Below are 12,026 nucleotides of genomic sequence, written 5' to 3'. Positions count from 1 at the left end.
TGGTGATATGGTACGTTACAGAGATGAAAAGATTGCTCTGATTCCTGAGGTTTTTCTGTTCCTGGGGCAGAAAGTTTGTGGCAGTACAGTAAAACATTGATAATCCTCTGTCTGACCTGTCAGATATCCCAAAGCTTCAGCATCAGTCCCTGTAGGTGAAGATTGCATGAACTCATGATTCTGTCTGTCTACACAGCCCAAGCATTGACCAAATCATGGCTTCTCCGCACGCTTTGAGAGAACCAGATTTTTTGAAGAATCCAAATTCTGTAGGCTAGGAGAGATAGAACAGCCCTCTCTCTCTCTCTCTCATTGAGAGTCAATACCTCTGGCCATCTAAGGTCTTTATTTATCCAAAGTGCTGGCATCCACACTCCTGTTATAAAATAGAGGCTCTATTTGTCTGTTTTTTTCTAGAAATTTTATAGACAGACTGGAACTGTTTGTCCACAACACATGGAGACACATCAGTCCTGCTGAAGGGTCTCTGCCCGAAACGTCGACTGTACTTCTTTCCATAGATTCTGCCTGGCCTGCTGAGTTCCTCCAGCATTTTGTGTGTGTTGCTTGGATTTCCAGCGTCTGCAAATTTTCTCGTTTGTGACATGGGGATGGCTTGGTTCAACTGCAGGAAGCAGTTCTTCACTTACCTCCTCACTTGAAATCTGTACTTGATTGAAATTTTACTGCAAGGGAGCATTTGGCACAGAATTGAGAACCTCAAGTCCATGCATAAGTGGTGGAAGAACTGGAAAGTCTATTAAAGGGGTTTTCCCTCAATAGTAATGATCAGTTAGGCACCAAGAGGATCTGTATTTACTAACAAGTACTTTTATTGGCTCAGTTCACAAGCACGTGAATTTACACAACTGAACACCTTTGTGCACACCCACTAAGTTTCCCTGACCCTCCATGAACAAAGAAGAGAAAAGGTAACACCCTGCAAAAGGAGTCTATGCTGGCCTGGCTTTTTTCTTGATCCCAATGTAATTTGCATGATACTGACGTGGGGTTCTCAACTTCTGTGATGGTTGGTCTCCACACAGTTGTCGCTGCCTGTGCTCCCAAAATCCTCCATTCTTATTATCGGATCAATCTATATTTAAATTTTGTTGGCTCATCTGACTGTCCTGTGTCAATTTCTCATTGGAAGTGGCTCAAGGCTACAAGTAGTATTGGGGGTTATGGCTGTTTCCTCTAGCCCTGTGCCTTAGGTAACTTCTTCTGTCTAACTCAGACTGCTTCAAACCAGTCTAAACAGGTCAGCCAAACACTGGGCCCAGGTGACCAGATCACAGTCCATTCCTTCTTCATGCCTGCCACTTTACATGATAAACAACTTCTTATTGAAAGATGAGTAAGCAGTTGGTGGAGATCCAAAGCAATACACACAAATTGCTGGAGGAACTCAGCAAGTCAGGCAGCGTCTATGGAAATGAATAAACAGGTGATGGTTTGGCCCACGACACTTTTTCAGGACTCCTGGTATCAAGTTCAGCAGATCATCAGCAGAAACTCGTGTCCACATTCAATTGCTCTGATTAAATTGTCCCTGAGCAAGAACCAGTTTACCAGTTAACAAAATGGCAGCTGCAAGGGCAGCCTCACAAAATGGCTGTCTCCATTCCTGCAACCACAGGACAAGAACAAGGACTTTTGCTAGTCCATTTCCACTGCCCCTGCCTCATTTCCTTATTCACTGATTTGTAGATTGTAGTTATTTCTGGCCAACAAGTCAAACCAGCATAGGACGTATACTATGAATGGATTTATACTAGGGAATGTAATGGAACAAAGAGACTTAGGAGTACGAATGCATTGTTTGTTGAAAGTGGTAACACAGGTAGACAGGTTGGTGAAAAAGATGTTAACCACACTGGCCTTTATCAGTCAGGAGAATAAGGAAGGAATTGAGTAAGTCACTGGTGAGGCCACACTTGGAATACTGTACAGTTTTGGTCATCCTGTTATAGGAAAGATGAGGTTAAACTGGAAAGAGCACAGAAAAGATTCACAAGTAAGTTGCCATGACCTTTGCACTTCCCTGTAAATTCCCTGCACATCTTCTCCTCTATTTCTGTCATTCACTGGTGATCTACAGAATAGACCCAACATCATAAAGTTCTCTCTACTGTATCTAGATAGATTCTCTCTTTAACCTCTGCATCATCCTCTGTCCAGCATTAATTTGGGCAGCTCCTCCTTCCTGAACACTTTGTATCAAGCAATATCTAATGCTCAGTTCTACTCCATTTTAAGCCAAAGTTCTGCTGTAGCAGCCTCATCATTTTCCCAGGTGGCTATGTGGGCCTCTAGATCACAGCTTTATTTAACACATTATATGCATTCTCATACGTTTAGTAAACCAGACTTGGTTGTTAAATTACATCCAATTTCATCTACCAAAAAATCCTTCTGTGATTGATTCTAATGTGATCTGTCTTCTTACAGTGTTGCCTGTAACTTCATCCTACCATTTCCTTACTCTGACATTACTTGCTGGTGCACTCCTGTGCTTGCAAATGCTGTCCCTTCCTAAAATACCCAGTTATTATTACTCCCGACATTGCCAGACCAACTGCCTCCCTAAATACAATCCCTATCTTCCACTTCCAGGTTGGATTTTCTTCCTTCTGATGATACTCTCTGGTTCCCACACGCCTGTCAAACTAAGCCCTCTCCTTCTCAAGTGCTCTCAGAAAGCACCAGCAAACTCTCCCGTTAGGATATTATTCTCTTTTCTCCACAAGTGCAATCCATCTGACCCCTTCTCCCAAAAACTGTTTCAGTTCCCCAGTATCTGAAGCCACGCCTTTGCTGTCTTTATCTTTCTATTTCTGTACTAACACATGGGACTGGTGGTACTCACAGATTACAAAGAGTTTTATAATACTCCTAGGTCCACAACCCTCATCCTTCTTTTTACCTACTATGTCATTGGTAGTACAACACAGTACGACTGAAGTGAACTGGAAAAGGGGCTGATTTTCAAAGTAAAATATTAAACAGGGCCTTGCCTTGCCCAGGTTTATATCTAGTACCCCAGATTATCCGATTAAAGGCAAAAGGGGTTCAGGCAACAGTAAGACAACTGTGGGTGGTGACTTCTCCGCCTCCTTAGGAGATTAATTTCTAGCCAGAAAGTGATTAAAACTCTACACATCCAAAAGCATTCAATAAAGGTAATGCTGTAGGTGTCAGAATGCCATTTTATTTTGAAGTTTCATGGCATGACTTCCTTATTACAGAAAAGTATAAACATGGTTAAAGTATAAATAAAGCAATAAGCCAGTGTTAATTGATAGGATAATATAAAAAAACATTTCACTGGGTATAGACTAAGACAGTCATCTTGGGTTTTTTGCATAAATATTAATACTGGCAGTAAAAATAATTGGAATTCACAGAAATACAAATATTGTTTGACCAATGCAGTTAATCTAAAGACAATAATACTTGCGGTAATTCAAATACTGACTGGAAAATACAAATCATCAATCATACATTCATGTTTCAATGATTACAGAACCTTGAACTGAATTGCCTAACCCAGGTCAGGAGTAGATGTGGTAGCCTGTGTCTGTCACAAGCAAATCTCCTACATTCACGTTCAAGCAAAGTTCTTCCCATTACACTGACAACACTGTCAGAAGGAAAACTATTGCAACAACCTTCATCATACCATTGGACAATTTAAGAAAGGACATGCTGCATGCAGTAGGAATTCTATGTCCCCTGCATTTGCTCAAAATCAGGAAGGAGCAATGCAGCAGGAAAGCCAGAGAGTTGAAACAACAAGGTCAAAGCAAAGTAAGGGCAGAAAAATCTGTGGAAGCTCTTGTTAGCTAAAAGGCAAAAACTGAGCATGTGCAAAATGTTTGAATCTCCATAGCCATCAAGCTGGTGATTAGCATAATCATATTGGGATCATCAGTGCACGATCACAGAATCTCAGCTCCACACCATACAAACGATTCTTTTACAAAAAAATCATTTGCCCATAACCTCCCACTTCCTGCCCAATTTCTACAAACAAATTTAACACATACGAAACCTGGTTTAGGATTGGTGCATTGCATCTTGTCTACCCACCAAGTTTGTGCTGACATTCTTGTATATTACACAATCAACCTACGGCACACTCCTTCTATGGATAGTCAACTGATTCTTACGTCTTTCTTTCTCCTCCAAGGTGAGTGTGTCAGATCTTGTGCACAATTCCTTTAAATCTTTAAGTTCCTGCAAGACTTTGTCAGCCTCCGACCACTTTGCCACAGCTTCGCTTAGTAACCGTGCAGCATTCCGGTTTGACTGGCTGTCACGTGTAATATCGCTCTGAGGACGGTGCACTCCTTCTGTGTCATCACCTGGACTACAAACTTGTTGCAGAAGTTCTTCTGTTACCTTTAGCTCCAGTGCTATTTCTCCTTCCATTTGTTCCACTTTCTCTTTCTTTAGGCCTGCATAAGGGGCTTTATATACTTTTTTCATTACTTTTGGCTTGGAATCCGCTAAGATATCTCCCAAGGAAGAACATTTGGCTCTGGATAGATTTGATTTAGCAAGTGAACTAATACTGTTTGTTTCACAGGACAGCTTCTTCACTTCACCGTTCCTGGATACATTTACTTGGAGATTAGGCTCATCTTCTAGCCTATGTGAAACAGTTTCTACAGTGTGTGATAAAGCATTTCCTTTGAACTCCTTGGCCGCTGACTCCTCTCCTTCCTTGGCCGCTGACTCCTCTCCTTCCTTGACTGCTGACTCCTCCACCTCCTTGGTTGGTGGTTCCACCTCCTTGGTTGGTGGTTCCACCCCCTCCTCCGCTGCAGGCTCCTTCCCCTCCTCAGGAGTTGGCCCTTCCTCCTCTTTCTCGACTGCAGGCTCATCCCCTTCATTTGCCACTGGCTCCTCACTGTGACTAACCACAAGTTCTGACCCATCATCCACTTTTACTTTACTGCGTTTGATCTTCGGCATGAGGACAGGCATATTCTTGTTGCTGTTGTCACTAACTTTTGCCTTTGATTGCTCTTCACTTGTACCTTCAGTGGTAGGACTGTGAACGCCAAGTTCCAATCGCTGCATTCCGTCAGACACAGCCGAGGCAACCTAACATTTAAAAAGAAACTATGTGAGTCTATCGATACTTTCTAACATGACTATAAACATTAACCAAAAGTGAAAAGAAGTGATAAACTTGGCCATAAACACAAATCAGCTGGAAATCTTGAGCACACAAAATGCTGGAGAAACTCAGCAAGTCAGGCAGCAACAATGAAGGGGAATGAACAATCAATGTTTCGGGCTGCGACCCTTCATCAAGACTGGAAAGGAAGAGGGCAGAAGCCAGAATAAGGAGGTGGAGCGGGGGAGGAGTGTATGCTGGCAGATGATAGGTGCAACCAGGTGAAGATGCCTGGGTGGGGAGGTGGATAAGATTAGAAACTGAGAGGGTAGAAGAGGTATGGAGCTGAAGAACAAGAAATCTAATAGAAGAGGACAGTAGGAAGGAAGAAGGGAATCAGAAGGAGATGGGCAAGCGAGGAGAGGAAAACGGGTGAGAGGGTAACCAGAATGATGACTGGGGTTAAATAATCAGAAGTTAGAGAAATCCATGTCCATGACATCAGGTGTGAGGCTAACCAGACAGAGTACGAGGTGTTGCTCCTGAGTTTAGCCTTAGCAATGCAGTAGAGGAGGCCACAGACAGACGTTTCAGGAATGGGAATGGGTGGTCGAGAGATCTTGCAGCATCTATGGAGAGAGAGCTAAGCAGCTGGTGAATCAGGTATGGACTGATACAAGCTGCCTGACACAAGTATTTAACAACAGCAATCTCTAAACCAGGATAGAAATGTCAACCTCTAAGGAGAGAGAGGGTAAGCTTAAGGGAGATGTGCAGGACAAGCGTTTTTTTTTTACACAGAGTGGTAGCTACCTGAAACAAGCTGTTAGTGAAAGCCAATACAATAGTGACATTGTTAGACAGACACATGGATAGGCAGAGAATGGAGAAAGATGTGTCATGTGCAGGCAGAAGAGATATAATTTAATTCGGCATCGTGTTTGGCGCAGACGCTGTGGACCAAAGGGCTTGTTCTCATTCTCTGTAATCTATATGCCGAGTTTGATTGAGGAATACCGACATTGTTAAGTGGTGTGACCAAGGTTCAGATAGTAGGATGGCAGATTAGTTTCCATGCCAGAGTTAAGGGTCAATATAGAACAGCAATTGAGCGAGTATTACTAACTGCTGACTAACACACACTGTCTTAATTAATAATGGTGCAAATACTGATTTGCAGCCAAAAATTATATGTGTGCCAGCTGTACACAAGATACATGTTCAATGGTAATTAAATCATTAATTACAGTTAATGTTCAATGGGGTTCGATATTCAATTGACTCTTCTCCTTGCTGGAGTATTCTAGACCCAGTTCAGGCCTCAAAATGAGGGATCAGCAATTCAAGCCAGAAATGAGAAGAAACTGCTTCCCCCGAGAGGTAGTGGAGCTGTAGAAGTTGAGTGAAGTTATTCCCTGGTTGAGGGAATTCCTGAAGCTGGTGGGGTGGGTCCTGAGGCCCCTGTACTTACTTCCTGATGGCAGCAGTGAGAAGAGAGCACGACCTGGGTGGTGGGGGTCACTGGCGATGAATTCTGCCTTCCTACAAAAGCACTCCATGCAGATGTGCTCAATGGTGGTGGTGGTGGGGGGGGGGGGGCTTTATCCACTACTTTTTTTAGGCTTTTCTGTTCAGGGCATTGGTGTTTCCATACCAGCTGTCATGCAACCAGTCACCACGCATCTATTGCAGTTTGTCAAAGTTTGAGATCACATGCTGACGCTTCTCAAACTTCTAAGGAAGTAGAGGCGCTGCCATGTTTTCTTCGTAGTGGCATTGGTTAGAATGTGCTAGACTCAGGACAGATCCTCTGATATGATAACACTGAGGAATTTAAAGTTGCTGACCCTCTCCACCACTTATCCCCTGACGAGGACTGGCCCATGGACCTCTGGTTTCCACCTTAAGTCAATAATCAGCCGCTCGGTCTTGCTGATGCTGAGTGAGAGGTTGTTGTTGTGGTACTGCTCAGCCAGATTCTTAATCTCTCCCCCATATGCTGATTCGTCACCGCTTTCAATTCAGCTGACAGTGGTGTCGTCAGCAAATTTAAATATGGTATTGGAACCGTGCTTAGCCTCACAGTCGCAAGTATAATGCAAATAGAGCAGAGTAATAATCCCACAGGCTTGTGGTGCACCTGGGCTGATGGAAATTGTGGAGATGTTGTTACCAATCCAAACTGACTAGAGTCTGCAAGTGAGGAAATCAAGGATCCAATTGCACAACGAGGTATTGAAGCTTATTGATTAGTTTTGAGGGGATGATAAGTACTGAATGTCAAGTTGTAGTCAATGAAGAGTATCCTGATGTATGTATCTTCACTGTCCAGATATTCTAGGGCTGAGTGAAGAACCGATGAATTGGCATCTGCCGTTGATCTGTAGGGTTGACAAACTGAAGTGGATCTAAGTTGCTTCTCAGGCAAGAGTTGATGTGTTTTATTAGCAACCTCTCAAAGCATTTTATCACACTGGATGCAAGTTCTAATGGACAACAGGCACTGAGGAAGGTTACCACATTCTTCTTAGGTACCAGTATAATTGAATTGACTTTATTTCTTACATCCTTCACATACACGAGGAAAATCTTTACATTATGTCTCCGTCTGAAAGAGCAATGTGCAAATTATAGTAATTTGTAATAAATAGTATGTACAACAGGACAGTCAATATAACATAGAAATACAATTGTGTCAGCATGAGTTAATCAGTCTGATGGCCTTGTGGAAGAAGCTGTCCCGGAGCCTGTTGGTCCTGGCTTTTATGCTGCGGTACCGTTTCCTGGATGGTAGCAGCTAGAACGGGATGACTCAGGTCCCCAATGTACTTTGGACCCTTTTTACGCACCCGTCGCCATAAATGTTCTGAGTAGTGGGAAGTTCACATCTACAGATGCGCTGAGCTGTCCGCACCACTCTCTGCAGAGTCTTGCGACTGAGGGAAGTACAGTTCCCATACTAGGCAGTGATGCAACTAGTCAGGATGCCCTCAATTGTGCCCCTGTAAAAAGGATTTGGGGAGTCATGCTGAATTTCTTCAACTGTCTGAGGTGAAAGAGGTGCTGTAGTGCCTTTTTCACCACACAGCCGGTATGTACAGACCACGTGAGGTCCTGTGCTGTGTATTCTGAGCGACTCGAAGCTGTTTACTCTCTCAACCCCAGATCCACTGATGTCTATAGGGTTTAGCCTGTCTCCGTTCCTCCTGTAGTCGGCAACCAGCTCCTTTGTTTCTGCGACATTGTGGGAGAGGCTGTTTTCTTGACACCACTGTGTCAGGGTGGTGACTTCTTCTCTGTAGGCTGCCTTGTTATTATTTGAGATTAAGCCAAACAGCGTAGTGTCATCGGCAAATTTAATTAGATTGGAGCTGTGGGTGGTGACACAGTCGTGGGTGTACAGAGAGAAAAAGAGGGGGCTTAAGGACACAGCCCGGGGGGGGGGGGGGGGGAGTCCTGTTTTGAGGGTCAAAGGGGCACTCTTACCACCTGCCGGTGATCTGACAGAAAGTCCAGGATCCAGCTGCACAAGGCAGGGTGAAGGCTGAGGAATCTGAGCTTCTTGCCAAGTCTGGAGGGAATTATGGTGTTAAATGCTGAACTGTAGTCCAAGAACAGCTTTTTCACATAAGCATCCTTCTCCAGAGGTGTAAGGACGGTGTGTAGAGCCGTGGCTATTGTGTCATCTGTCAATCGGTTGTGTCGGTAGGTGAATTGTAGGGGGTCCAGTGTGGGTGGTGGCAAGCTGCAGATGTAGTCCTTGACCAGTCTCTCAAAGCATTTGCTTATTATTGAGGTGAGTGCGACAGGACATCAGTCGATCAGACATGTTACCTTGGTCTTTTTAGGTACCCGAACAATGGTGGATGTTTTGAAGCAGGAGGGCACTTGACATTGGGAGAGGGAGAGATTAAAAAGCCTGCTCAAAGAAAGTGGATACCTCAGAATGCCGAAGCGAGAGGTTAGGGACAGCAGTTGATCAACACAGGTTTGTAGTACGCGGCCAGGTGCTTTCAGTGGGCTTACCCTCATGAAGGATGCTCTCATATTGGCCTCAGAGACTGAAATCACAGGGTCATCGGGGGCTGTGGGAGTTTGTGACGGATAAAGCAAGCGTAAAAGGCATTGAGTTCATCTACAAGCTAAGCCTTGTTGTTTAGTTTCACTTTGTAGGAAGTAATAGCCTTCCCGCCCCCTGCCACAGCTGTTGAGCATCCTTCAGGGCAACATACACAAAATGCTGGAGGAACTCAGCGGGCTAGGCAGCACTTATGGAAAAGACTATGCAGTCGACGTTTCAGGCCGAAATCCTTTGTTTGTTCCGGAATTGCCACTCCATATGTGAGATGGCTTTCTGGACATCGTACCTGGACCTCTTGTATCCTACTTGTCACCAGACTGGAATGCTATTGATCTGGCCCTCAGCAGACTGCAGATCTCATGAATCATTCAGGACTCCTGGTTGAGGAAGACACTGAATAATATTGTGGGGGCACACTCGCCTACGACTGTTTTTATAAAGTCCATGGTGTATTCATTCAGATCCTCTGGTGAGTCCTTGAACACAGCACAGTCTACCAACTCGAAGCAATCCCGTAATCACTCGTCTGCCTTCCAGACCACCTTTTTGTTGTCCTTATCTCTGGAGCCTTGCTCTTTAGCTTCTGCCTGTTTGCAGGTAGGAGGAGGACAGCCAAGTGATCACATTTCTCAAAGCACGGTGTAGATATGGGAGGCCTCCTAATCATAGTATAGCAGTGGTCAAGTGTGTTGGGACCTCTGGTGCTGCAGGTAATATGTTGATAATAATTGGGCAGCAATTCCTTCTAACAAGCCTGACTGAAGTTCCCACAATGAGTTGAAAGGCGTCAGGGTAGGCTGTTTCTTGTTTGTTGATGTACGTCAAGTGGCTGCTTAACGTCGGCCTTCGGCAGAATGTAAACTACAGTCAGGATCACGGAGGACTCTCTTGGTAAGTAAAACGGTCAGCACTTAATCATTAGATGTTCCAGGTCAGGGAACAAGAGTGCAACAAGACCAGTGTATCCAAGAGCACCACAAGGAATCAGCGGTTTGGTCCATGGTGTGTACTGAGAAGCCCTTGATCCTACTAACATTATGTGGCATGTCCGGAGTGAGCCATGTCTCTGTAAAACGGAGAGCACAGTAATTTCTCATTTCCCTCCAATATAGCAATGTTGCCCTTGGGTCCTCAATCTTGTTCTCCAGCGAATGTACATTTACTATCAAGATGCTGGCGAGAGCAAGTTCCATGCCCCTTCATTGTAGCCTGGCTTGGTCTCCTCTCCTCCTCCCTCTCTTTCAGCCATGGCAGGTACCTTTGTTTGCTTAAAGCATGCCTGAGAGTCAAGTCTGCTGTCCTTCAGAAGATCGTGAAATCACTAGTTCATTTAAGACTTTTCAAAAGTATGTTACTTAAAGGGAAATTACAGGCTGCAGATTGCAGTGTAAAAGTAGTTCAAAAGAGATATATTTAGAACATTTGTAAGTTGCCCACAGCACGTCGCTGTGATTACCAGCACCATCTTATACAACCTATGGATTCACTTTCAAGGACTCTTCATCTCATGTTCTCAATATTTATTGCTTACTTATTAATTATAGTTATAATTTTTGTATTTGAACAGTTCGTTGTCTTTTGTACATTGGTGCCTATCCATCCTGGTGGGTGGGGTCTTTCATTGATCCTACTGTGCTTCTTGTATTTACTGTGAACGCCCGCAATAAATCTCAGGGTTTTTATATGGTGACATATATGTACTTGGATAATAAATGTTCTTTGAACTTTGAATTCTCTGGGCAAGAGGGTTCAACGTATTCTAGAAACAGACGGCTTTTTTTTTAAACATCAAGGGATAAGGGTGCAGGAAAGTGATACCAAGGTAAAAGGTCAGCCATGATCTCACTGAATGGGCTACTCCTGTTAATGTTTCTTATGTTATTGCTGGTTGCTAAATAGCAGTTTCTTAAAATTAATCTGCAATAAATTCTTTTTGAAGCGTTTACTCTGCTCTCACTACAACTGCTGCCATTCCCCTCCTGGTTTCACTTATCACCTCTCCCTCCCCCACCTTTTGAATCTACTCCTCATCACGCTTTTCTCCAGTTCTGCTGAAGGGTCTCAGCCCGAAACATCAACTATACTCATTTCCATATGTGTGTGTTGCATGGATTTCCAGCATCTGCAGATTTTCTCTTGTTTGCTGCCCGTCCTGATGGCTTTCAAAGATCTTCATTTTCTTTCGATTTCAGATTTCCAGAATCTGGGGTAATTTGCTTTAACATAGTTTCATCTTCAGCATGAACTGATGAAATGAAGGTGGTTCATTAATTTTAGGGCCTGTGAATTGCTGAGAGGGTTTGAATCAAAATTCCCAGTCCCTGAAATAATAACTCCAGGCAGACTAGATCCTCAGAGGTCACTTATTGGAAAGGTACTTAGCCATTTCACGCATACTTCATTAAATTTTCCTAAAGCCCGTTACTTGGACCTTTGGCATACCATAAATTGAACCTGCAACATACCAGGATATAGAGAAGTTTGAGAACTACAGATAATGGGTCAGTTATAGGGGATCAAACAGGTCAACAAAGCTGACTTAAAACTACAAAATGCATTTTGTGCTACACTCTTACGGAAGAGGAAATATCTGACCATCTCTGGAGCAGAAACGTAAATTGACCTTTGGATTTTAAATGCATCATTTTTGACCAATTAAAGCAATGTTTCTTTTTTAATGCATGTTCCATGTGGATGGGTCCTGTGGCAGGAAATGAAGCTGAAAACAGGGTGTGTCAACAAGCCTCGCCATCTCACATTGGATGCTGTTTTATAAATAGTTCTTGCTGCAGAGGTTTGTGAATCTTCCTCACAATC

The 12,026-nt window shown here is 43.7% G+C and overlaps 1 protein-coding gene across 1 annotated transcript in view; it reads right to left on the bottom strand.

Annotated features, from left to right (window-relative positions):
* Window positions 1–3,195: 3,195 nt before the first annotated feature.
* The window catches only part of LOC140718799 (uncharacterized), a 58,812-nt gene continuing 49,981 nt past the window's right edge, over window positions 3,196–12,026 (bottom strand). Inside the window, exon 6 of the mRNA XM_073032971.1 lies at window positions 3,196–5,112. Coding sequence (XP_072889072.1) covers window positions 4,132–5,112 — 981 coding nt within the window. The 3' untranslated portion in view covers window positions 3,196–4,131. The remainder of the gene's footprint in view (window positions 5,113–12,026) is intronic.

The sequence above is a fragment of the Hemitrygon akajei genome, chromosome 30 (genome assembly GCF_048418815.1).
Source record: "Hemitrygon akajei chromosome 30, sHemAka1.3, whole genome shotgun sequence".
NCBI classification, from domain to species: domain Eukaryota; kingdom Metazoa; phylum Chordata; class Chondrichthyes; order Myliobatiformes; family Dasyatidae; genus Hemitrygon; species Hemitrygon akajei.
The sequence above is the reverse complement of the archived record's forward strand: the minus strand, read 5'-3'. Positions and strand labels throughout refer to the sequence as shown.